Here is a 26,216-nt window from a genome sequence, read left to right as displayed (position 1 = left end):
GACTACCTAATTTGACATACTCGGAAGCAAGTTTTAAAGGTTTTGTTTCATATGACCTTCTCTTACTTTATAGTGTTGCTTAATGCTACGGCTCTTTAAAGAATTTACAAGTTTCTTCATTATCATACATTTGAAGATGCTCACTGCAAATAAGTTAATGACCTCTACATTTGCAATTTATCAAAATATGAGGTTATTGAAGGAAATAATCACAGAGATGATGGAGAACCTTATCAAATTGATCAAGCTGCTTTACAGCCTCTGCTATTGCTTCTTGATTTTTCTCATCCCACCTTCTCTGTCGTTCTTTCTGCAAATAAGAAGAGTTTATAGAAAGAGAATACTTTAAAATCCCTCAAGAACGAAATCAACAACTACTACCCCTCAGTCACAAACAAATTGGGGTTTGAACTTAAAAAAAATAAATTATAAATACTTGTTTAAAGCAAAGAACCAGAATATAAAGAGAATGGCAACCAGAATCACCTTTACTCGAGAGGTCAGCGTATCAGTAAAGAGCTCATACACCAATTTGCAGCCAACACGCCACTCGCCAGATGGATTCTTCCATGAAGAATTTATGGCAAGAGAAGCCCCTACAAAATAATTAATATATGAAGCAATTATGTTGCATACAGATAGAAACATAGGTTTTATATTGGATAAAAGAGAGAGAAAATACAAAGAGAGACACAAGTATCTCGTATCTCCAAAATAATTTTTCTGCATATAAAAGATATTACAACATATCTACACATTACTGGATCTATTATTTATATAATAGCTAACTATAACTATTTCATAACCATTTAGGATAAAGAGACATAACTTCTAGTAACTATTAAGATTAGATTAGTTAATTATTATCATTAGTTAGTTATCATTCAGTTAGTTAGTCTATTAGTTAGTGGCAGCTGCAGAATTCAGCTCATTGCCAGCTGCAAGGTAGTTACTAGTCAGATATTTTTGTTTCCTCCTTATATAAATATGCACACACTTGTAATGGAATCGATTGCTTGTTTTTCCCCAAATTCCTTCCTTATTCACTTCCATTCTCAGGGATTGAGAATGAATATTGGTTTATCCTTCTGTGCAATCCTCTTGACAATAACCATAAGGAATTGCCAAATAACTGCTAATAACGTAAGAAACTGCCCAATCCTCTATGTGTGAAACCTCCACAAATTTGAGAAGATGTAGATCATTATCTTCACCTATCTTTCTTTGTTTCTTCCTCCTTGAGTAAGTATGGAAGATACGTGGCTTATCATATACAAATGAATCAAGAGTATGTTGACTCATAGTACCTTTTGATACTTCAAACTAAGCAAGCAAGATTGCAGGAGAAATGTAAATGTTATGGTCCCTTGTGATAGATTTTCTGAAAATGTCAAAGCAATGCAATTAAAAAAAGCGGTTTATAGAAGGATGCACGAGAGTAGTTTATTTCCATTTCAACTGCATACACTCAGATGTCCTGAGATCACATTACTAATCAAAAAAGTTGAAGGCATTCCTGAATCTGACTAAATCTTGACATAATCAGAAATGATATAGGTCTTTCTTTCCTTTTAAAAGTTCAGAAATGACAAAGGTCTACAGCATTATCATCATCGTAAACAGCAACGGAGGATACAACTCATTCTGGAAACACTTCTTATAATTATTGAAGATTAGCAATACTGCACCGTCATTATTCAGTATCTCCATATTGAAAACGTGTCATTTTGGGATCTATGGTCCAATCATCAGAGGAATTAGAACCCAAATCCTAGTTATGTGCCCATAGAAAGATTTTGACTGACAGGAGAAGTTTCAATCGTTCCATTAGTTATCAGCTGATTTAAGATTGAATTGGTCTATAATAACTATAAATTTTATAATTAAACAAAATGTTTCAACGCGATGGAACTATATCTTAAGAAGACAAGTCAAAGATTCTAAAATAGGGTAAAATTGCAGAATGATTCCTAAACTCAAAGACATACCAGAAGCTCCAGCTATACAACAATTGTCATCAGCCTTTACCACTGTAGAAGTATCAACATCTCCGCTCCCAGTACTGCAAATAAGATAATCATTACCAGTGCATGCAAAATGTATTTTATTAATATCATATCCACTGAAAATAAAAGTAAACTTCAGATTCTCAAGCCTCACCAATCTATAACATCAATGACCTTCGGCTTTCCATCAGAAGTAACTCGTAATCCAGCCGCAGCGGGATCAACTCCAGAATCTGAGACACTTAATCTCATAAGCAACAACAGTATACACACAAATATGAACTCACAAAACAATTGTTGATTCATCTTCTACTAATATTCATCGACAAGTGAAAACGAATTGAAATAGAGAAAATTACCGAAAATAGCAATGATGACACCGCGACCGTCGTATTCAGGATGAGCTTCGATGAATCGATCAGCGGCAATCTCTTTCTTCGGCATTTGAGCAGCAAGGAAAGTTGACTCTTTCAGTTTGAAACTACGCACAGCTCCGTTGCCGTCGCTGGATTCAACTAGCGAAGTACAAGGCATTGCCCTAGCTATTCTCTTTTTGGGCACAATAATGGTAAGAGATGGAGAAAACAATGAGTGCGAAACTGATTGAGGCGTTGAGAGTTGTGGAAGTGATTTAAATATTGGATTTTGCATCGCAGGGGTGTTTTCGTAAGTTTGTCTAAGGGTGTTTTAGTAAAATGGCGGATTCCGGCAGTGGCGGTGGAAGGAGAGGTTGCCACCTGCCGGAAATTTGGGGACTTGTGCTGCTGGGTTTTAGATGGGTTTGTTTCCCTCTATGTTAAATTACCTTATCCATCCTTACATGAAAATTGCCCATTTGGGAATTTGCTGCTCCATGAAGTAGCTATAAAATATCTCATTTGAAAAATAATCAAACTAAATTAAAATATGAATTTATTCTATAAATAGAAAAAAGATTCCTGACGAAATAATTGTTACGTCCATGTTGAATAAAACGTGAAGCAAAGATACTTTTCTTTTTTCCATAAGATCATGTTTTATAATTCATATTAAGCTAGACACGTTTTGAATAAAAAAAAATGAGGATTTTAGCAATATCGTGAGAAAATTCATTTCCAATATCAAATATATTTGTTGCATGAATAGTGTTTAAATAGGGTCGAAGCCAATTAACCCAATAGTTTTGGTCTAGTAACTTAAAAGAATTATAATCTCAAAGGAGCTTGCTTCATATGTGGTTTGTGAACTCTTTCTTTGTTTTTATTATAGGTCGATGAAATATCCAAACATGTCTACAATTGATATCTTCAACACCCCAGGGTAATTATTTCACTTGGAACAATATTGAAGTTTTAATTTCTGATTTGACGACAACCGCATCAATACCAAAAGAGAGAACAGAAAATTATTCAGGGGAATAACGAGTTAATATTTTAAAAGATCATTAAACTATAAGAAATTATCTAGTAAAGTCATTGAACTTTAGTTTGTATCAATAAAATCACCCAACTTAAAGTTTTTATCTTCAAAAATCACTCAACTACATTTATCATTAAAATAGATTTGACATGACAAAATATATTATTTTTTATGCCATGTAATAATAAACCCCAAAAATAAATAACATTATAGAATCTATTTATTATTATACTAGACCACCCATAAATTGGCTTCAAATTTTTTTTCTTACCTGTTTGATCTTATCAGCGACATTTTTGAATTCTTGGATGTTGATGCCTTAACAGATTTCAACCTCCTCGACACAAATTTATTTTACGAATTATGTATGGAAATTTTAATTTGACGACTAATAATTTATGTAATTATTTAATGATAATGGCACATAGTATTTTTTAAAAATTATTTTTGATTTGCTGAAATGGAGAGAGTCAGGGGTGTGCAAAAACCGAACCGATCGATAAATCGAACCAAAAAAAGTGTTATTGGGTTATTGGGTTAACAGTTATTTAATGGTTTTACAAAAAGAAATTATTGGGTTATCGGTTCGTTATTGGTTTTTAATATTGGGTTATTGGGTTAACCGATAACCCATTAAGAATATAATAATTTACTATTTTAATTTTTAGTTATACATATATATAATATATTAAACAAAAAATATTAATATAATTAGTAGTATATTAGACTAAAAATATAAAAACCCTACGCAATAATTAGCACTACTTAACAATTAACTCTCCTCTCTACTTTTAGTTATTTAACCTTTAAGTTTTACTTTTTAGTATTACTTATTTACTTTAGTTAGTTTATAATTGACTAATATTAGCTTTTGCACGATTGTAAATATCTGCAATTTGATTAACGTCAAGAATTCAGATTGTGTTTTTTTTTTTAGAAAAATAACGTAAGAACTTCATTTAGTTACCATAAGCATGGCCTCATTTGCTACTGTTTTGACTTTTGTCTATGATTTGGTTTTATTTGATTCTCTTTATTGCATAAAGGGGACCTCGTTTTATATATATTATGGTGATCGAAAATTAACCAAGTCTTTGTTGTGATGACCAAAATACAACAAGTTGGTCCTTGTTGTCCCGTTTGGAATGATTATTTCGATGTATGCGTATCGCGTCAAATTATTGGATAAGTCATATGTTTGTTTTTGAAAGCATTTTCTTATTGGTTAAACCGAAAATCGAACCGTTAAAGACCTAAAATCGATAAACCGAAAACCGATAACAAATATCTTATTGGTTTGGTTATCGGTTTAGCATATTTAAAAACCGAAAACCGATAAACCGAACCGATAATACTTATAACCGAACCGAACCGACCGATACACACCCCTAGAGAGTACTAGGAGAGTAGGAGTAACTTTTAAGAGTCCGTTTGAATTGGCTGAAAAGTTGGTCAAACCTACTTTTGAGTCAGTTTTTTACTTCTGAAAGTGTTTGACAAATAGTCAAAATGACTTAAAATAAGTTACGAAGTGTTTGACAAGGTAAAAAAATGACTTAAAATAAATCAAAAATGATTTAAAATAAGTCAGAAATCAAGAGTAGGTCTCCCCTACTTTTTATTTTTTAACTTAAAAGTCATTTTAGTTTGACTTTTTATTTCTGACTTAAAAACTACTTTTTTTAAGCCAATCAAAACGGACACTGAGAGTAATTTCTTTATCAAGGGACACTGTTTAATATTAAGAAGCTGATTAATTTTACATTTTTATTTGCTACTATAGAATTACTTGTTGCAAAATTACACAGATAAGTATCTTCAATTGTAATAATATTAATTTTTCATATTATTGATATGTAAAAGATTGGACATGATTTTAATGAAGTTAGAGAACATTTTTTAAGAAGTTAATTTCTATAATGAAGGGAGTAATTTGACCATAAAAAGATAAAGAAGTTGATTTCTCTTCTTTTTTTTTTTTTATGTGATGATATAATTTCTCTAATCAGAACTAACAATTGTAACTTGCTAACTACTTCAATTTTCCAGCTATACAATTTGCTAGAGGACATAATGAAAATTAGAGCATGAATCGGGTATATGGGTTTAGGGTGGGTTGGTATAATAATAAATAAATTCTATAAGTTTTATTTATTTGTGAGATTCATGATTACATGGCATGAAAAATATTTTATTTTGTCATGTTAAATTTATTTTAATAATAAAATAGTTGAGTGATTTTTGAAAATAGAAACTTTAAGTTAGGTGATTTTATTGATACAAAATAAAGTTTAATGACTTTGCTAGATAATTTCTCATATTTCAGTGACCTTTTAAGATATTAACTCGGGGAATAACAGAACAATGATGAATATATTTTCCTGGCCTGATATTTGAACATGAAATTTTCAGATTCAGCTGTACGACATTCTGCACATCATATGAAATTGAAAGTTGAAGGACTCATGGATCTATACCATATACTATTCTAGACGACGATGTATACATTTGCTCTCTGTGAACCTCTCTAAATAAAAGAATGTTGTTTCTTACTCTGCAATATATATTTTTACAAGATCTTATAAGAACTCCTATTCCTTCCCTGCACCCCGTTCTAAATGAATCAATTTGCACTATGTAACCAATGTTGTCTATGGCTTTTTATAACTGAGTTTCTGGGTTCCAATTACCCTTTGAAAATCAGCATGTATGACTAACAACATTGGATCTCTGCGTCAGATCATGTGGTGGCAAGTAGTATCACAGGGATATGCACAATCAATCTCCTTGCTGATGTTTCTACTGAAGTACCAATCGCCGACTGTCTCTGCAATTGTCTGGGGACAAGAAGTTTCAGAATCAGTAGCCACAAATCAAAAAGAAATCTCCTTTGTACTTGATAGATCTGTTAGTTGCATCAGATTGCATAATGACTTGTACGTAACTTGTAGACTTCAAGCAAAACAACAAAAGTTCTTAATGCAGGGAATCATTTACTACTTACATTTAGATTACAATATTCTGAGAAACAATATGATTTGATGAACTCTTGCATAGTAATGAACACATAACATTGCTAAAGAAACTAAAAGGAACGAGATCACTTCACACACTATTAAGATGTTCATGTTTGCATTAACAGTGAATAATATGTCGCAGCAGAAGATCAGAAAAATGTATTTCACCAACCTTGTTGTGTATTCGAGGAGAGCCAACTGCAAACCAAGTTTCTTGTGTCTCACTCTGACAATGAGTGAAGCAAGAGTTTATGTACATCCCATCTCTTGTTGAATTTTGATAGAAATCTCTCAACGCTGCAAGCATATCATTCCTGAACCCTGAAATAAGTCAGGTAACCCAAGTTAGTGCCATCAATATTAATAGAAATTACAAACTCTATAGAACAGTAAATATAAAGATAAACTAGCAAATGTACCATGATAAGAGTAGCATAACATAGAATGTTATTTAAGATTACTATAATCTAATTACTGAATATTTGAATACTTCATGAGTTCAATTGACATTTCTTTCTATCAGACCCTTGCAAGTTTTCCCCAAGCCTTAAATCTGTCTGCCTAAGGACCTATGTAAATGTTTCAAAGAGTAATATAATAAGCATTGTCAACCTTGCAATATATTTAGTTGACTTGCATCGCATGCAGTAACATTCAACTTGCAATGATCCCAATGCCGTCGAGGATCGGAAGAAGGCGGCACCAATATGTGATGGAACTGCAGAAGCATAAGGTCACATTATTGGGACCGTGCATAACAAACATTATTCTAAAAAATGCCTAATTTATATCAAATTACATAATGAACATACTTGGTACACGTCATATGCTGAATTTAAGATGAAGAATGGCGTTTCGATGTATGGTAATGCGTACTGTGGGAAGAAGCACTGCAAGAACATCTCAAGAATTCTTAGAGAAGAGCTTAGTTTCATCACTAGATTATGAATTAAACAACAGTAGAGTGGCCCAGATCGTACCAGGTGTGGGTAGTAGAGAGTAGAAATGCAATTTTGATTGAGATTTGGTTCTACCCCCTTCAGAAAACCACGTTTGTCAAAATAAGATAGCTCAAAATAGACATTCCTGATAGCCATGATGAAATCATACCTGTAGGGTAATAAGATCTTCATAGAAAGATCTCATTGTGTGATTCAGAGCTATATCTCTCCTGAGAAAACAAATGCAAACATGTCATTAAGTTTAATGCAGAGAGGAAATCACATTTGACTATTCAATTGGCAGAAACATACTCGTCTAAAAAAAACCCAGCATCACTCAAGCACTTCACACTAGCATTCTTTGGTAGATAACTGGTGAAGTTGTCACAGTGTAAAAAGGTTGCCAGACCACCAGCAGAGCAGCCAGAAAGCATAGCCTAGAAGAAATGCTCTAAGACCATTAAGTATAGTTTGAAGCACAAAATATCTTTGTAGTAAGGAGTGTAAGGGAGTAAGACAATGAAGTTAAATGTTTGTATTACATGTATCTTTTTCAAGGAAAAAATTGACGTAATCAACAATACAGATTATGAATATAAACATACTGAAAGGTCCCAAACAGATGTGTACAACAATGCACAGTTGGCTATTTGTTTACTTTTACAAAAAAAATGACAATTCAATCCAGAAAGGCAAGATCACTTAATTACCCTCTCTATGTCCTCACAGGAGACTAATATTTGTGTGTTGGGTGGGACGGGGAGTGGGGATGTGTGGTGATGGAAGCAATTGCTGTTTTATCTCATTGCTTTGCTACCACAAGTAGTCCTAAGCCTTGACGGTTATCATCAGATGTTGTTAAAGTAGAAAAAGAGTATGTCTAATGGCATTACCTTCTTTGCGTGCCCCAGACCTTTTGGGAGAAGATCAAGAATAATAGCTTGCCAAATTCTTTGCCCTCTGAAATAAAGCATTGATGTCTGTTTCATTTTAAGCAAGAAAAAGACTCAGTTTAAAAGTAAGAACAGGGTACAATTCAGATAGAATACACCTTTATCAAGCCCGTGATTCTTTTAACTAGTCCAAAGGCAAAGAAATTGGCTTGAGACGTATAATATGTATGCCATCAGAAAATATATCAGAAATTTCATAATTATATTTAACTTGAAGCAAGAAAAATGAAGAAAATTCAGAGTAACGCAAATGGCAATCATATGATAGAATCCAAGGTACGTAAGGTCATAATAATTGGTAGGAAGAAAACGCTTTAAGATAACAAACAAAAAGAAAAGTATATTTCGTATCAGCCTTGATCCAAGTCAGATCATGCTTTTCGAGCTCTAAAGTTCCGAAGTAATGTCAATTACATTCTAAAGCAAATGAATGTAACTCTGCAAATTATGAATCTTTTCTATTTTTATCTGTTGACTTTCCATAACGTTCCACAAAAATGTTTTGAAGTATGAGTCCAGAGAGATACGTGGGAACTTGTAAACAATGCCCTCTTTGCATCACTAACTGAAGTGAATCCTAGGCTTGCAGTTCATTTGCTGAAACACGTGAATAGTTTGCCACTGATATTCATTTAAAACAATATCTCATTACCTCAATTCCGTGTCTATCCTTTCTTAAAGATACAAAGAAAGATTAAAAAAGTTAAAAAGCTCATAGAACCAAACCATACCTAGCTCAAGTAATTACAAACAAAGTCTCAGCACTAAAAGAGGTTTATATATACCCATAGTTTGGCTGACAAAAACAAGAATAAAACAGAAGTAAAGCATAAAAGTTTGCTCATTTGGCAAGAGGAAAAAAAAAGCACTTGATTAAGTTGAATTGTTACTGATTAAACTTTGGATAGGTAACTCTCAAATACTAATAGATTAATCGTGGAAATAATGGCAAGCTACTAGAACATGAAATTGATATTTTTCACATAATAACCAAACAATGATTTTGTCTATCGGAAACTTCTCTACTCCACAAAGGTGGGAGTGAGAATAGCCCGTTCTGCACTCCCCAAATCCTACTTGTAGGATTACACTAGTACTTTGTTGTTAAATAACCAAACATTGATGATGATTGGAAAAACTAAATTTGCTAACAGGGTCTAGTGGACACGAATATAGCACTCAAAAGCAAAAAAAATCACAATGTTTAAAGAAAAAAATTAGTGCAAGAAACTGATGTGCGTGCAAGTTGCAGAGAGTTTTACTTTACCCCATTATAGAACTTAGCATCACCAGAAAATGAGGCTCCATCACAATATCTGATCTTCACCCGATTCCAGTTGTAGAAATCTGCATTTATTGTCGGATTGGATTTCTCCATTAGTCATTTGCAGATTCCAATCTAAAAGTTCTTCACATGACTTAAAAAATTGAAGATTTTTTAAAATCCTTGTTACTCTTGATCTTCATTGCAAGGGAAAAGGAAAATTTAAAAATATCATCCTCGAGATTCAAAAAGGATTATAACTGTAAAACAAAATAGTTCCATCAAATTCATTCAATCACACTGAGTACAAAATGAAACTGCATGTAACTTCTTTTCAATTACGGGTTTGTCTCTAGTACTATTCTTTATCATTCTTCTTCTGTATTAATAATTTTTGTAACGAAGTAGTATAGGTACAAGTGTAGATTGAGAGGTTCCATACTCAATTTCCATCGTTCAAGGTCGGAAACAGTCTAGTTAGCTCAAACTCGGTCATAGCACCGAAGAAGAAAAGCCGAAAAAATAGTACGGGACTCTCAAATGGCCAATGGAGGACCATTTTCACTAGGCTTTCGATGGAAATGCACGGTAAAGGCCCAAAACTGTACAAATCATGTTGCATCAGAAATCACAATTTCCACTCAGATTTATTTTTGGAAAATATATTGTCCTAACATATTTGACATATCATTCAAACTTTTTGAAATAAAATGTAAAAAATATTGAATTTAAAATATTTAAAAGATATATGAAAAAAATATGAACGAAGATAATTTTGTTTGAATCTCAAATATAATAAAAAAATTAGATTCAACCTCACCGATATAAATACATAAATATCAAATATGACCAAGTTAATCTGAACATCAATATTAATATTAAAAAATTCATAAATCATAGTATTATTAATTAGAAAAACTAGCCCATAGGCTTTGTTGTTAGTTGTTACTATCCTCCAAATTCCAACTGGCTGTCGGTGCATCCACTAGCCTATACTTTTTCATGTTTTAGCATATACATAATTGACATCTGTTCCCCGCCATTTTTTCTATAAAAAAGATGAGTACTCTTCAGTAATCAAATTCAAATGGAGTATAGGGTAATTACAGTCCATAACTTTAAACTTCAAAATATTGATCACGTGGAAAGAGACAACATCAAACGTGAGGGAACATGGACTTTGTCACACAAGCATACTACATTGACAGCATTGTACATGTACTCCTTTACTTACCACATTGCCATTTCACATGCTTCTGGTAAATTTTGTTCTCTTTCCTTTTTTTTTTTTTTTACTTTTATATAAAGCTAAAGATACCTCATATGAAATATAAACGCTTTTCGTGTTTGATTCTTTATGAGTATAGTGACCATATGAGATATTAACTGATTAATTTTTTGTGGGGACCGAGTTAATAATAGGTTAGTGAATTACCAGGATTAAAAGAGGCATTGTTGCTGAGAATGCCAGAGAATACTTCCCATTTGTTCATATAACGAGTTGATCCATGATTTGATTTGGATCTATCCAAGCATGATTTGATATCATTGCACCACCCACCACCCTGTTAATGAATTCAATAAGAAATTAATTAAAACTTTGTCCGCCCACTATACTTGTTGGACTAAATTAGCGCAAGATAATGCAACTTTGAATTTGCCTCAAAACAAACACACAAATACCAATTATAGTATCATAATAAGTTCTAAATTCGATACTTCCTAAATTTGCATGAGACTTTAAAACCAGCCTATATCAACTTTCTTGTTTTAATTCAAATAAAAATTACTTTCTTAAATTTTGTATCAAATCAAATCAAGAAAAAAGAATTAAAACGAGGGAATAATATTGTTGTCTATTCTGAGAGTTTGAGCGGTAAAATAATAGCTAGAAATTTGTTTCTAAAAAATAAAAATAAAAAAGTTGGGAAGGACGAGAGTGGGATACTGGCAACGGTGATAGACGTGTCTATTTCAACACAGTCCATGGGAAAGGTCGTGGTCCTAGTAAAAGTCCTAGTCTACTACTTATAAGTTATATATATAACACTACAATAATAAAAGAATAAAAATAAAAAAACAATCCTTCTAAGTTTCAATTTGTTTGTACTTCCTTTTCTAAAATATATATTCATAAAGAATGACTTTTTTTATACTTCTTTTATTTTAAATTTTCAATTGTCAAATTTAAATATAAAATTAAATGTTATTTTGATATATTTTACATATTTTTAATTTGAAATCACAAATTTAAAAATACGTTTTAATCTTATAAACATTGTGTCAAATTAAACTGGCAACCATTTGAAATCGGAGGGAGTACTAGGTAATATGACAAAATTGACTTTCTTTTGTGGTCCATACTCAAGTTGTCATGTACAGTGAAAGAATGGGCATCATGCGCCAAACTGGATTGGAGTAAAGTGTATTTAAGCCGCCCTTTCGTAAACTAATTGACAGGATAAGCTTAGCATTGCTATTTGCTATTCTAATCCATGTCACTACTCCATAACAATTATGAGAAAGTGAAATTGGAAAAATTGAAAGAGATAATAGGGTCCCTTTTTTGATAAATGGACAAATGTGTTTACTTTTGGGCACACCATATCCTTTTGTTCTTTTCAGGTTTGATGATTCATAAGAGTTGTAGAATCCTCCCTCTCCTACATTTTTTCCATATTTTGAATTGGACCAAAAAAAAAAATGCAAATCTTAAAAAGAAGAAATAGTGGATACCACTTGTACAAAAATTTTAGTAATTCAGTTGGTTGACTATCTGAATTTTTATATTATATTTGAAGGTTGATTGCAAACTTTGTACCCTCTGCCAATTTTATTTTATTACATAGTAAATTAATTTATGCATGTGAAAACAAAGGAGGGAAAAAAAAGGCAGAATAACATGTTACATTAGTACATCATAAATGTACGTTTTTTAATCATGTAATTTTAAATATTTTATATGAAAAGTTCAAATTTAAAATTGTTAAAAAGGGAAACAAATTAAAAAAAGAAGATTTAGAAACGTGAAGTGAGATCAGCAGAATGAAAATAAAATAAGATGGACTTCAGTTTCCCAAGAAAACAGAAAGCATAGCTAAAACCAGCATTAAGGTCGTTTTCTAACTTCCAAGAAAAACTAGCGTCAAAACGTGTTTAAACCGAAACACCCATGATCTGTTTTTTGTCAACAAGAAATAAAGTAAAGACTAGAGAGACCCTGTACTTTTTATTTCTCACCGATAAGTTGAGTATTTGTTGAATTTTACTTTATGATTTCCAAATATTAGGACTGTGACATCACATATTAGTAATGAATTTATAACTCACATTTATATTATTTATTTATTACTCCATTTTTTATACGGTGTTTGATATATCTGTATTGAAACTGACTAATTTAAAATTGTGTTGACTAGAGCTCATTCGAGTTCCTATCAAAAATTGTTTCATATGATTCAAATTGAGACTTCTAATTAAAAAAAAAAATATTATCACTGCAACATAACCTTTTTAACAGTGAAATATTAGCAATATTTGGGGGATGAGAGAGAAGTAATTTTATCAGTGTAACGAAAGGCTGCAAGCACGTTGATTGACAGACAAGTAGTGAGAAAAGCAAGCAAAGCAAAGAAGTGTGTAACTACTCATTTACCAACTATGTCCTTTCCCTTCCCCAACAAAAAACACCAGAAGGAATTACTTGCCTCAAATTGCAAAAGCCAGTTGTCTGCTCCAGCTCCAAATCCACGGTGCAGGTGATACGCCGGCAAACTTCCATCCAAGCAATCTGCAAAATCAATAAGCCAATAATTAACCATCCCATTAACTGCTTCAATTTCCTTTTGGTAGAGAAACTATTTAAATCAGAAGCGTTTACATACATGCTCCTAAAGCAGAAGCGTTTTGAACCAGAGTCATGTTGACCAGTAGGCGATTCTGTTCTCCTTCCGAGTTAACCAGCCATGGCCAGTAAATAAACAGAACCAATTTCAACACAACAATTGAATTCACATTCATTTTTACTCTTCTCTGAGACGGAAATGTGAAAGTAATTCACGGAGAAACTATTTTTGGGTATTCAATCTGAAAATTGTCTGTTTAAGATGAATGGAGGAATTGGATTCTCGTTGTTGGAGTGAAGAATGAAATAGCGAGTAAACAAGTGAAAACGAGAAAAATAGCAACAAATTAGGGAGAGCAGTGAGGATTTGAAGGTTCAACAAGTACAAAATGTGTGATTTATGAAGGGGGATTCCCGAGGGAGGGAACGAAAATGGGAATGTCTTATTTATGGTTTCAAGGGTCATTTGGTGTGGAATGGAATACACAAAGTTACAAAAGAAATTAAGATAATTTCTTTGGTTACTTTTATGAAAAGAAAAAAAAAAACTACGTAATTGTTTACTTCATTTAATTTTACTTGACCACTATTTTAGTAGTAATAGATTTTTATTTTTATTTATTATTTTTTAACATACACAAAGATTTTTTCCTATTTCATCATCAACATTAATTATTAAATCCTCAAATCATTTATAATAAATTAATATGGACATTATGATAAAATACTCATATTAATCATTATTTTTTAATAGAGGTGCAAAGTTTAAAGTGGACAAATAAAAATGAACGAGGATAGTAATATATACTCTCCGTCTCATATTAGTTTATCATCTTACGAAAAAAGAGTTGTCTAATGTTAGTTAATTACCTACAAAATCAAGAAAGCATTAATTAAATTTTTCCTTTATCACCCTTGTAATGAATTTTTTTTTAAGGTGCTCACATTTGTTTGTAAAATTTTCAAGAAGTTTTTTAAAGGGTGAATTAATAAAATTATCTTCTTATTTATGATTTTTTAATATGCATGTAAAAAGAAAGTGATCAACTAATATGAACAAAGGGAGTAATACTTTAGTTATTTTTAAGGGCAGAACATATCGTTAACCCTTTAAAGTTATCAATATTTTTATTTAGATATTCGTCGAACTACAATATGCTTTAATTTAACATGTGATAAAGTGTTTCTTTTAGACACTATTTGCTTAGATTTAAGAGTTAATGATTTATTAAGGTCAGTGTGTGATTAAAGAAAATAAAATATTTTAAATAGTTAACTTACTCACCAAATAAAACACTTGAGAACACAACTATAATTTTTTCAAAATTTGAGCTGAAAGTGATTAATAAAAATATTGTTCTGTCATATATTCATATGCTCAATTCAAATAAATATTGATTCGAGTGTTTGAATATAATATGATGACAAATTAAGAGACTAATAGCGTGTGTTTTATGCTACTTTATAGTTTATATTAGATTATTATATTAATTTCTACATAATTTATATAAAATATATTTTATGCAAATCACAATCAAATATTACATTTATTAGTGCTACAGTATGGGCAAAATATCAGAAAGGCAATCAAACATTTCATTAAATCATTATTAATGTTTGATGCCTTTATTTGACTAAATTTGTATTTATCTCAAAACACTAAATATTAAAGATAAAATATGTTATCAAATCACGAAATTAATCATAAAGAAGTGACATTTAGAAGATGATAACAAGCCCTCGCCAATCAGCCAATGAGGAAATAGTGAGTTAACAGCTTGAGGTAACCAACCTGAATTGTGGCGTAATGGCGGACTGTTTTATCTTTAATCAGAAATTTTGAATTCGAGCCCTGACATGGAAAAAATCTTATTTGGAGTGCTACCCCCGAATGAGCCTTGTAGTGTGCGATTCAAATTTAGTCAGAGCTATAATATAAACTCCGAACACTAGATAGAAAAAAAACAGCTTGAGGTAGTGGGGTTGGCTTCAATTGCAATTGACAGGTGATAATGAGATTATAAGTGTGGGCAGGACTAACTTTTGGTTATTGTTAAGTAAGGAACAAGCTATATCTTATCATTGAGTTTTTTTTGGAGCTAAATTTACTCTCTTTTCTAACTTTTTTTTCCTAGTCCATGCTTAATAATGAAGTTAAATCATTGCAAGGAGCCCAGAATAATCGAGTTGGTTGAATAAGTAATTGAGCGAGTTGATCAAATAGCAAAAAGTAAAAATAACAAAGAGAGCACATTTACTAATTTTGTCCATTTGTTCAATTTAGTGATTTTAGCAATCACTTCTACCTTTTATAGTGACATCTAATAAAAAGTGATATACACTCATTGAATTAAGTTGTATTGATCAGTGGAGGAAAATATTCTTTAGGAAAAAAAATATTATGTGTGTGTAATACATAAGCAAAAAATATTATTCTAAACATATGTATTAGTAGTCTAAAGAATATTATGAGAGGTAGGGGTGGAGTGCGTGGTGGGGTTGTGTGATGGTGGTAGCAAAGGCTATGGTGGGTATGGGTGAAGACCAAAGATGAAGTATACGTGTTGTTGCGTAGGACACAATTAATGTGTAATGTCATTTGTGAAATTTGTTTTCATCGAATTTAAACGGGATTAAAATAGGTTGAGTTAATAATATTAATGGGTTTTAAAGGTGTGAATAGTAAGTGAAGAGTTGTGACTTTCATGAAGGATTGCGACTTTTACGAAAGATTGTGACCATTCGAAAGTTATATCTTTTGCAAAGAGTTGTGACCTTTCTGAAATGTTGTCTCTTTTCTAAGGAGTTGTGACCTTTTCGATAAGGCACAATTAACACATTTTCATACTACCATTTGTTGGTTATTGAGATTTTCTCTCATTTTTCTATATCAAATTCTCTAATTCTTCTGCATACATTTCTTATAAACAAAATCAATCAATCGATCGTGTCTGTGTGTGTGATCTCGTTGCTATCTTCTTGAGTTCGTTGAAATTATCAAAGTTTGAGGTACCGCTACTTCTTTAATGGTTAATATGTTTTATCTTGGGGGAAATTAATCTACAACTTTGGGTACTTGAAGGTCTTAAGGACACACATTAGGTTATGTGGACTAGGATAGTTTTTTTTTTTTTTTTTTTAATCTTTTTTTATTATTTCTGGCTTGCTAATATGAATACAAGAGATAACAAATCATTCTAACGTTACTTGGTCTAAAATGTGGATCATAACTCATAACACAATCCGCTTAATTCTTACTAAATTTTAATTCTTTTATTTGTTATTTTATATATTAAAAGAAAATAGTACATTATAAACTATTTATTGCTTCATTTCGGTTGTATATAAGGCGAATACGATTTGCCATTTAAATAAGTTGGTCTTTAATTTTTTACTTTCAAATGAGTTTATTTTTAATTTTTGTCCTTAGCAAGCAAACTTATGCTTACCGAGTATAAGCTCTTTGGGGGACATAACTTACGAAATATTGTGATACAAAAACATAAACTTATATCTCATCTTGAGGGCAAAAAATAAAGATCAACACAAAATATGTGCAAAAGTGCAAATGATCTTAAATACAACATATCAAATAAGAAAGGAAAAAAAATTGAAAATATTTTGACAAGATTTTCTTAAATAAATTTAAACTGCATATGAAATCAACTTTAAAAAGTTGAAATAGATTAAACTAATAAGTGGATGGATCAATAATTCATCTAAACTTAAACGAATTAGGTAATTATATAAAAAAATTTATGACAAGGAAATCCGCAGTCGCTATCCTTTTGGTGCGCACAGGATAAAACCCTCACTCCTATGCAATAGCTTGCAAATCACATAGGAGAGGTAACCCGCACTAGGCAAGCCTGGTGCGACGAGCTCAACCCAGAAGGCAAACCCCTTACTTTGCTAGGAAAGAATTTCGAACTTGAGACCTCCAACATGAAAGTCTCAAGCCCAAATCATTGGGCCACCCGAAGGGTATCAAATTAGGCAATTATATTGACACCTATAATCTATAGTTAGTTGCAAAAATGTCAGTCCAATGGAAAGAAAGAAAAATAATTCTAAGTTGTTTGAACTTAAATTGGCATATCTATAACTACACTAAAGTAAGGAGAAAAAAAGTAAACCAAAATGACCAAAAGTCAAAAATATATAAGTTGCTTATAATTCATCTACAGAAATTAATGCTCCTAAGAAAAAATTGTTGACATTATTAGTTGTTAGGTATTACTATTTATAATAATTAGTACGATCAGTTAAAGTTGTAACAACTCGTTATTCTTTGTAATTTCATTATTATCCGTTACTATAATTAAGAATTGTCATAAAATAGACAACACCAAAATCCTTTTACTGTATTAGCTAATCAGATATAGGATTGAAATGATTTGTTCAATTTCAACATCATAGTCCACGTATTTGGTCATATCATTTATGAATTAATTAATTTAATTGCGTATTCAAATGTAACTGCAACTTTTTTTTTTCTTTAAAAATTGAAAGCCACAATGATTAAAGTGTCAAATGTGCTCTGAGCTATAGGAAATGAAACAAATTTATTTTCTGTTAATAGTTAGGATCAAATATATCTTCGTTATTTATTACTTAAATTAAAGGGGAAACTAATCAAATATCCTATTGCACCGTAATTTCCACCACTATCTATTTTTTGATAAATCTATTAATATATGAATTTAAAATTATCAAATCTTGATGTGAATTTTAAAATACAATTTCAAATATTTAGAAATATAATTAACAAATTTAAAAACTACCTAAAAGATATCAGAAGTCACAATAAGTTAATAATTTAAAATAGGGCTAGTTTTAAATATATAAAATAAAGTAATTAGTTTACAATAAATATAATCATGTCTTATTACATAAAAAATACCAAAAGTCATAAAATATATATAAAAACTATATAGTCAAACACACTTAAAAAGTCGAATATAATTTACTTATACATTAATTATATACTGACTATACATTATAATACACTGAGAAAACTAAATATAATTTAACTATATATAAAATATACACGGACAATACATGAAGTATACATTGACTATTCATTTCCGATCAACTCAAAATCTCCTTTATACAATCTCAGATTTTAGATATGAAATAATCTCGATGTTTTGAGTCTTCTAATATATAATTTGCTCAAAATGATTAGTATTTTGCGAAACATCGAATTTTAAAGAAGAAGAGGGAGGAGGACGAAGCAGCAACAATAGTAAAGAAGGAGAAGGAGGAAGAAGACAACGCATCGGCCCATTATTTTGGAAAAAATTATGGCCTGATGACTGTTTTAGGCGATTTAAATTGTAGTGATCTTAATAATACACTATCCAAAATCTATAGCACGATAATTTAATAAAAACTACTAATAATACAATTACCAACTAATGCAATTTGTCAAATTACAATTAGTTATGAAAATTTATTGGTGCAAAAAAATAAAAAATAACAACGTAATAACTAAACTATCCTTTAATATAACCTTCTCACATTTTATAAACATTTCTTCACGACGAGCATACACTTTTAGATTAAGAGTGTATACAATGAGGGGAAAGAGTAGATATAATTAGTTGGAGTCATAAATAACACGATTTTGTTTATAAAATATAAAAGTTTGAAGTAATTTTTAGGGAAAAGAGTCTGAAAAATACTCCAATTTTGGCCAAAATTATTGTTATGATACCAAACTTTATGGAGGACCTTTTACCCCCTGCACTATTTAATATATATATATACCTTTAAAATATATATTAAATATTGCAGGGAGGTAAAATGTCATTTCTAAAGTTCGGTATTATTACAACAATTTTGATCAAAATTCAGATATATTTCAGACATTTTCCCCTAATTTTTAATGAACTCAACAATTATTTATTGGCCGTAAAAATTAGATAATTTTATGACCAAAAAAGTTCTCAAAAGGTGATTGCAATGTTTATGGCCAAGTGGGTATGATATTTGTGGTCTTAAATTAAAAGCATGTTGAATGTATCAAAATATATAAAAAGTTGAAATAAAAGAGTTACAAAAAGAAAAAAGAACAGTATCTTTTAAAATATACTAAAAATGAAAGCAAGACAAATAAATCAAAGTGAAAATTATCTCAAAGTGCAACCCATACAATTACTTTACACAATATAGCCAAGATTTCCAATGCTTACACGAATTGGCCTAATTTCATAACAACTATAAATCATAGTGTTTAGATGTTAGATCGATCTGTTGAGTTTGTGGAATTAGAGGTTTTAAATTTGAGGAATTTCATAGAATTGTCTTGTGAGGTGCAGAAAATATGTCTTCTCATAGTGGAGAGTTAGTGTTCAAATTTATAAGAGGTGTTAAACATTGTGTATTAAAGTTTCAAAGTTTGAAAATTAAGTTTTTGCAAATGCACTTTATTTCGAGTGGGTATTGTTGCAAAAGATTAATTATGTATCGAGCAGCCTAAGTTTGAAATTTTAGGTGATTTATTGTAGTTTCTAAAGTGTTTTATGGATGAATTTGGTGTTTGAATCAAATAAAAGAGGAAGTCGGCTTTTTGTTTAATAAGCAATGTTTAACACCTCTAATGTATTTAAATATCTTTTATAATTTTGTATAACGTTATATATTAGATGTATCATATTGTATATCAAGTTTTAAATTATTTATATTTGAGAATTTTGAATATTATTTTATACCGAATATAAAACATTGTATATTAAATTGAATTTTGGACAAAAGATTAATAATTTATGTTTTGAATTATATTTTTAGGATATAAATTAGATAGTTATGTATTTTTTCTGAATTTTTCCTTGCAAGAGGAAATAGATGTTGGAAAGTTATTTTTGCTGCCCCTTAAAACGTGTCAAATTTAAAGGAAAAAAAAATTATAAAATTACAGAGTTCACGCCGATGCTCTCTACAACTAGGGTTCTTCAATATTTCATACATACTATCCAGGTGCTTTTTAATTTATATAATTCCCTTATTTTTTCTCATTTTTCTGCTGAAACTTTCTCAGTTTCTCTGTGAATTTTCGTCTGTGTAAAATTTCTCATTTCTGTGTATTATCTTCGTTCTCTTTGTTTCTATATATACATTCTATGTATGCAAATTTCAACGTAATTTTATTCAGAAGTACAAGGAATATCGCTGCCTTAATTGAATGTGGAAATGATTTGGACTTTGGAGCTGCATTTGCAATTGGTTATCATGCTGATCTTTCATTCTTGAAAATAAGTGTTTTGAACTTTTTGCTTGAATAATGGGAGGATGGTGTTGAGTTTGATTTTAAATTGTAAGGAGTCGTTTGGTGTGACGTATAAGTTATAATAATCCCATGTATAAAATGAAGGACTATTTTATAGTGCGTTTGGGTGGAGTTATTAGACAATCCTGAGATTATTTGTCACACCATTTATAGCTTGGTGATGGGATAAGTTATCATTCATACATGGCGGAGTAGTTTATCCCAGGATAATTTATTCCGGGATAACTTGTTCTCAACCAAATGACCCCTTGTTCAGCCAGTATTGTATTGTATAATTACCAAAGGAATTGATACTTTTAGGCTTAAATATTGTTTTATTATTAGTGATCAAAAGAATGGTTGATGATGTTCGAAAATACAAGTCAAATTCTAGCCGAGTAGAAAAAAAACTAAAAAAAACTTTGATTATTTATTTTCTTGTCTAAGCCTGGGTGGATAGAGTCACATGGTATCTGCGTTGGTGGAAGGTAACAGGTACCCGGTGAATTAGTTGAGGTGTGTGCAAGCTAGCCCATAAAGAATTTATACTCAAGTACCTGTTGAAGTTGGAAAAGATTCAAAACGATGCTTAATTTACTGTATAAAATCCTCTTTTATCTTAAAACAAGACTTGTAAGGTTATCAATATCTAGAAGGTGAAATTAGAATAGGAAACAGAAAAGGGTATGGTCATGTTCCTCTTCAAAAAAGGATATGGGCGAGGACTGTTTTCTTTCTTACACTGTCGCGAGGGTATGTGTATGCGGTTGTAGTACATCTTCATTATTGTTAGACTTGTATTCCCTGCTGTGTCTTGCAACTAAATACATTGATGTGATTCAATTGGTGATGAAAATTATGGCAAGGTTTATTATGATGGAGAAGATCATGACGGATTATTAGGAGGACAACAACTATGGAGATGAAAAATGTTAAATTGTCTGGATTATTCAGTTGGTCATTGCTTCTCATATTTTGTGTGCTTCTTTGTACTTTATCATGAACTCATGCTCAGATTATGCATTAAGTACCATTAATCGCTGACTACACCCCGCCCCCCCAATATTGTGTACTATGCATCCGAAATTAGTATATTGATTGAAGTTGAGATGCAATCTATTGGACCTTCCCCTCGCACATGATTCTTTCAAGTGCTAGTTTCACATCCTCACGTTTAGCCTACATTTCCATATTAGAACATATTCTAACTGATCTTTAGCTGTTATTCATGTGCGAATTGATAGAATGATCGATCGTTACTGATCAGAAAATAAAAGATAGGAAACGTACATCCCTTTCCTATGGGATTGTAAGAAATTTGTATCCCTTTCCTGTGGGATTTTACTTTTTTATGATTTGATCTAGTGACCACAAAATGAACATTGTCTTCAATTTTCTATGATGAAAAATCAGCCTCTCTCAATATTGGGTTTAAATTGAGAGTTTCAAGAAGGAAATTTGTGGGTATCACATATGCTATATAATTTAACAACTTATACACCATTGCTGTTGAACTTGTCTTTTTTGCATTGGTGATTTTATTCGCAACAGAAGCTATTAAAAATAAAACAGTTTTCATTAGAGAAGTTTTTTGTGTCTTCAATATAGTTTTTCTGTCTGTCTTGTCCATGCATAATGTACTGAGATTTATAAAAAATCTTAACCACCATGCTGGAGGAGTCTGACTTTTAGATAAGGAAGTTGGGCAAAGTTTGTCGTTACAAAGGTGGCATACTGCAATCCTTGTCTGATGCATTCAGTGTTCACTGTTCAGAGTATTAGCTGTAGCTAGGACTTCTACCAAATTCTTTACCATGATAATTGTTTTTTTGTTTGTTTTGAATTTAGTAGCACAAAGATGACTTTATCAGAGGAGGAGCTCTCAAGACTTTTCAGAGTTCGTAAGACACTGATGGAAATGTTGTCTGATAGGGGCTACCTTGTTGGAGATTTTGAGATAAATATGTCAAAATATGAGTTCCTTCAGAAGTATGGTGAGAACATGAAGAGAGAAGACCTTGTACTTCAGAAAGCCAAACGTAACAACAGTTCTGATCAAGTATGCTCTTTCAATTTCCTTTTCTTGCATAATTGTAATTATGGTTACTGTCAGTTTAAGTGCACCGCTTTCTTGTCTAAGTATTTTAATGTTTCCAAAAATTGATGATCGGTAAAACTGTTTCTTCCTTCAATTGATGAAATATTCGGTGTTTGTTTTAGTTCTCCAGCAACAAATTTGATTTTTTCAGGTTTTGTGGCTTAAGTTATTCCCTGTCTACTAGTATGTTAGTACAATGTCTCTTCATTGTATACCTAAGGATTTCATAATTATTTGCTACCCATGTCTCAGCCATTTCCGTTTGATTCCAGATATATGTGTTCTTTCCGGAGGAGCCAAAGGTTGGTGTTAAGACCATGAAAACTTATACAGAGCGCATGAAAAAAGAAGATGTCTTCCAAGCAATCCTGATTGTACAACAAAATTTGACTCCCTTCGCTCGTACCTGCATAAGTGAAATATCTACAAAGTTCCACTTGGAGGTTTTCCAGGTGACTACTGTACTATTTCTTCTATTTAGTTTGTTCTTACTACTTGAACGAAGGATTGAAATTGTTATGAAATAGCTGAGGAGCTTAGTTTATTCCTAGTTTTGTGATCATTTTATTTTTTGGTTTCTTTGATTTTGGTCTGACTACCATTCATTTGAGCACCTGATACTACTTAAGTAGTAGGACCACCAAAATCAGAGAGACAATATGTTGTTACAATGCCATTTGTATTTTGATAAGTGGACCATCTTTGTATCAAAATGGCATAATGATGATGCCACTTCACGTTACCCTAGATAAGTGTTTGGAGCGGAAGCATGTCCTCTGGGATTTCTCATAATTAGTGTCATTATTATTCTTTGGGTGGAGGCACTTCAATTATTTGTTTCATTGGAGAAGTGTTGAAATTCATTGTACTTCCAATTTGCTGTTGTGTTGCATGGCTAATGCTATTGGATAGAAATCTGTGGTGTGGTATGCTAGTGGTGGCAGCTTGTTATTAAAAAAGATATCATTGAGAGTTGAGACTGTGAATGGTTAATATGATTAAAATGTAGGAATCAGATAACGTTATATAGTTCTGAATTGCGTATTGTTGATGCACTCTCAAAAGGAAGTCTTCAATGTGTGTCCTAACTTGGAAAAGTTTATATCTAAGATACACTTTTTCCTAACATTGATATCCAGAGTTTCAATGTATCAAGATCTATGTTAAACAAGAGTCTTTTGTGACTAGTTCCTAATAGAATTTGTCTTATCACTTGTGAGATATTGCTTAGGAACAATGGATCAAATAAGTGTAATTTTCAAAAGTGTGGAGGGGGATATTGGTGTCTATACCACTGAGCTTCATAGCTGAAAGCAGGGGATTCTTGGATATTTTTTAAAAAGATAAGTTTACAGGTCCTTTCCATTGATGACATTTTCAAGCTTCACAAGGATAGATGTTCAAATTTTTCTAGAATTAGAATAAAGTGCAAAGACAATTGTCAAGTGTAAGAATCTACTTCCTACTATGTGCAGGCGTATCCAAAATGCCTAGCAGCCATATGGGGTTGCCAAGTCCGCCCATGGCCAAAAAGCAGTGAAAAGGAGAGAGGTAGTTCAAGGATGAGAGTGCCTTATTTAGCGCATTCTAACTCAAAGCTACAATGATAATAGAATCCAAATCCTCTTTTCAAGTATATGAGTTAATAAACTAGCTTATATGCCATTATGAATTAAACCAGCCTAGATAACATGTACTTGACTTCATAATCCACAAGAGAATGGCTTAAGACTATTGTACATCATACGGACAAATCAATGTTCCATTCATAGTGACTTTACTTGTTTGAAAAAGCTATCTGTTGTGAATGATTCTGCAATTTTATGTTATTCGAAGCTGGTATGGATTTTGATAGAGAATGATTCTGCTAGAATTTTCACTCATATTAAGGGTTATTTGGTACACTCTTCTAGGGGTGACACGTTTGTTATTTGTTTGATTTGGAAAATCTGTGAGCTCGCTTGGCTTCTAATATGCACATTAAACGTTTAGTTGCTTTAAGTGATTGATAGCTATATTTTGTCTTAGAATGCTTAATCTTCTTAATCATCAAGATAAATGATTCATGTTTCAGGAGGCAGAGATGTTGGTAAACATAAAAAACCATGTTCTAATTCCTGAGCACCAAACACTTACTCCCGAAGAAAAGAAGACCTTGTTGGAAAGATATACTGTGAAAGAAACTCAGGTTCGTCTTTGTAATATTACTTCACTTGCTAAATTTTTCACCTCATATAATACACTAAAAACCAGGAGACACGTGTTGCGTGCATAATGGTGAAGCCATTTTTGTAGAGCTAGTGGTGGTCAAGAGTGAAAGAATGGAATAAACGAGAAATAACCAATTTAATAATTAATTCAATGGCTTTGTATTCCCTTTCAACCCATTGGGAATGAGCTTGTTGGAAGGGATATAATTGGAGATAGAACAGCATTCTTCATGATAGTGTTAAAGTTGAAACTGTCTTGTTCCCTTAGTCGTATAGAAAAATTTAAGCATTTTTTTTCTTTGCGTCGTCTTATTTTATGTGAAAGATGATCGAAACCTTGTATCAAATAGCTATTTGTCTATGTAAATACATCTCTACAGCTGGGCTTCTAGTATGAATTGGGGTTTGTCTGAGGGGAATTTTATAAGGAACTAGTGTCCAGTTGAGAGGCTTGCACAGATATATCGAAAAACGACCTGCATGCATTGTTGATCATCACAGTCATGGCCTTGTTATCTTCTGCTTCTTCCTTTTGGCTGATTGTTTTGTTTCTACCTATCAACTTGGTTCCATTGCCATTGTTTTGATTTATGCTATTTAGATAGGCAAGATTGATTACTATACTTACCTGATTGAATACGTAATATTTTCTTTGCTAAAACAGCTTCCTCGGATTCAGATCACCGACCCAATTGCTAGATATTACGGGCTAAAACGTGGCCAAGTCGTGAAAATTATTAGACCAAGTGAGACTGCAGGGCGTTATGTTACTTACCGTTATGTGGTCTGAACTAGTTTTTGATGTTTTCACCGGTTGAAAGGTAAACAGTGGATAGAAGAGACAAGTAGTGTAGTTGTTAGTTATTTTCTTCTGCTTTTCCCCCTTAAAAAGAGGGGTTGAGAATCTCAAGTTTTCTCTACCCCGTCTAACCATGTAAAAACAAGGACGTTTTACGTTCTTGAATCGATAACCATCTTTTTGTTAGCTTAGCCTTTCCTGTTTCTTTCCCTCTACTGCTTTTCCTAATTGCTAATGTTGTGATGAAATTATCTCTCCCCTCTTATGAAAACACCAAACCCGTCGTTAAATCATCCCCAATTTATTTATATCATGTTCTATCATTAACACATTATATTAATCATTGGCGTATTAAGCATAAAAAGAGTCTGAAGTCTGAACATGATAAATTCATTGGGGCGCGAAATTTTATGATA

At 31.7% G+C, this 26,216-nt stretch overlaps 3 protein-coding genes across 4 annotated transcripts in view; 1 reads left to right on the top strand and 2 right to left on the bottom strand.

Moving 5' to 3' along the window:
- LOC125858032 (tripeptidyl-peptidase 2) overlaps positions 1 to 2,823 on the bottom strand; it is a 29,659-nt gene extending 26,836 nt beyond the window's left edge. Inside the window, exons 1-5 of the mRNA XM_049537705.1 lie at positions 2,366 to 2,823; positions 2,161 to 2,239; positions 1,989 to 2,062; positions 487 to 596; positions 230 to 310 (exon numbers count right to left, since the gene is read on the bottom strand). Of these exons, the coding sequence (XP_049393662.1) occupies positions 230 to 310; positions 487 to 596; positions 1,989 to 2,062; positions 2,161 to 2,239; positions 2,366 to 2,657 (636 nt within the window). The 5' untranslated portion in view covers positions 2,658 to 2,823. The remainder of the gene's footprint in view (positions 1 to 229; positions 311 to 486; positions 597 to 1,988; positions 2,063 to 2,160; positions 2,240 to 2,365) is intronic.
- Positions 2,824 to 5,793: 2,970 nt separating this feature from the next.
- Positions 5,794 to 13,884, bottom strand: LOC125858044 (pectin acetylesterase 9). The gene is made up of 12 exons (XM_049537717.1): positions 13,464 to 13,884; positions 13,287 to 13,369; positions 11,015 to 11,144; positions 9,583 to 9,662; positions 8,256 to 8,342; positions 7,675 to 7,799; positions 7,532 to 7,592; positions 7,402 to 7,458; positions 7,234 to 7,311; positions 7,034 to 7,139; positions 6,594 to 6,742; positions 5,794 to 6,241 (listed from the first exon to the last, which is right to left on the bottom strand). Exons 1-12 carry the CDS (start codon positions 13,597 to 13,599, stop codon positions 6,140 to 6,142), a joined length of 1,194 nt encoding a protein of 397 aa, XP_049393674.1. The 5' UTR covers positions 13,600 to 13,884; the 3' UTR covers positions 5,794 to 6,139.
- Positions 13,885 to 20,269: 6,385 nt separating this feature from the next.
- LOC125858050 (DNA-directed RNA polymerases II and IV subunit 5A-like) lies at positions 20,270 to 25,997 on the top strand. 2 transcript variants are annotated; one of them, XM_049537724.1, is made up of 5 exons: positions 20,270 to 20,404; positions 22,542 to 22,752; positions 23,064 to 23,243; positions 24,866 to 24,979; positions 25,666 to 25,997. In XM_049537724.1, the coding sequence occupies exons 2-5, from the start codon at positions 22,552 to 22,554 to the stop codon at positions 25,789 to 25,791; spliced, it is 621 nt and encodes a 206-aa protein (XP_049393681.1). In that variant the 5' UTR covers positions 20,270 to 20,404; positions 22,542 to 22,551; the 3' UTR covers positions 25,792 to 25,997. The 2 variants fall into 2 exon arrangements, with proteins under 2 accessions (XP_049393681.1, XP_049393682.1); XM_049537725.1 differs by having other exon boundaries at positions 20,315 to 20,404; positions 22,545 to 22,752.
- The last annotated feature ends 219 nt before the right edge of the window (positions 25,998 to 26,216 follow it).

This window comes from Solanum stenotomum, chromosome 3 (genome assembly GCF_019186545.1).
Source record: "Solanum stenotomum isolate F172 chromosome 3, ASM1918654v1, whole genome shotgun sequence".
In the NCBI taxonomy this organism is placed as follows: Eukaryota; Viridiplantae; Streptophyta; class Magnoliopsida; order Solanales; family Solanaceae; genus Solanum; species Solanum stenotomum.
Note: the sequence above shows the minus strand (reverse complement) of the source record. Positions and strands in the feature narration are given on the sequence as shown.

Bases quoted from the DNA above. Each gene is read 5' to 3' on its own strand.
- LOC125858044 (XM_049537717.1), bottom strand. From the start codon at position 13,599: ATGAATGTGAATTCAATTGTTGTGTTGAAATTGGTTCTGTTTATTTAC. The intron at 7,593-7,674 runs GTATGTTTCTGC...TTGTTTTCTCAG, and splicing joins GCTGGGTTTTTTTTAGACGA to GAGAGATATAGCTCTGAATC. The intron at 7,312-7,401 runs GTACGATCTGGG...ATGTTCTTGCAG, and splicing joins CTCTCTACTACCCACACCTG to TGCTTCTTCCCACAGTACGC.
- LOC125858050 (XM_049537724.1), top strand. From the start codon at position 22,552: ATGACTTTATCAGAGGAGGAGCTCTCAAGACTTTTCAGAGTTCGTAAG. The intron at 23,244-24,865 runs GTGACTACTGTA...TTCATGTTTCAG, and splicing joins TCCACTTGGAGGTTTTCCAG to GAGGCAGAGATGTTGGTAAA. The intron at 24,980-25,665 runs GTTCGTCTTTGT...TTGCTAAAACAG, and splicing joins ATACTGTGAAAGAAACTCAG to CTTCCTCGGATTCAGATCAC.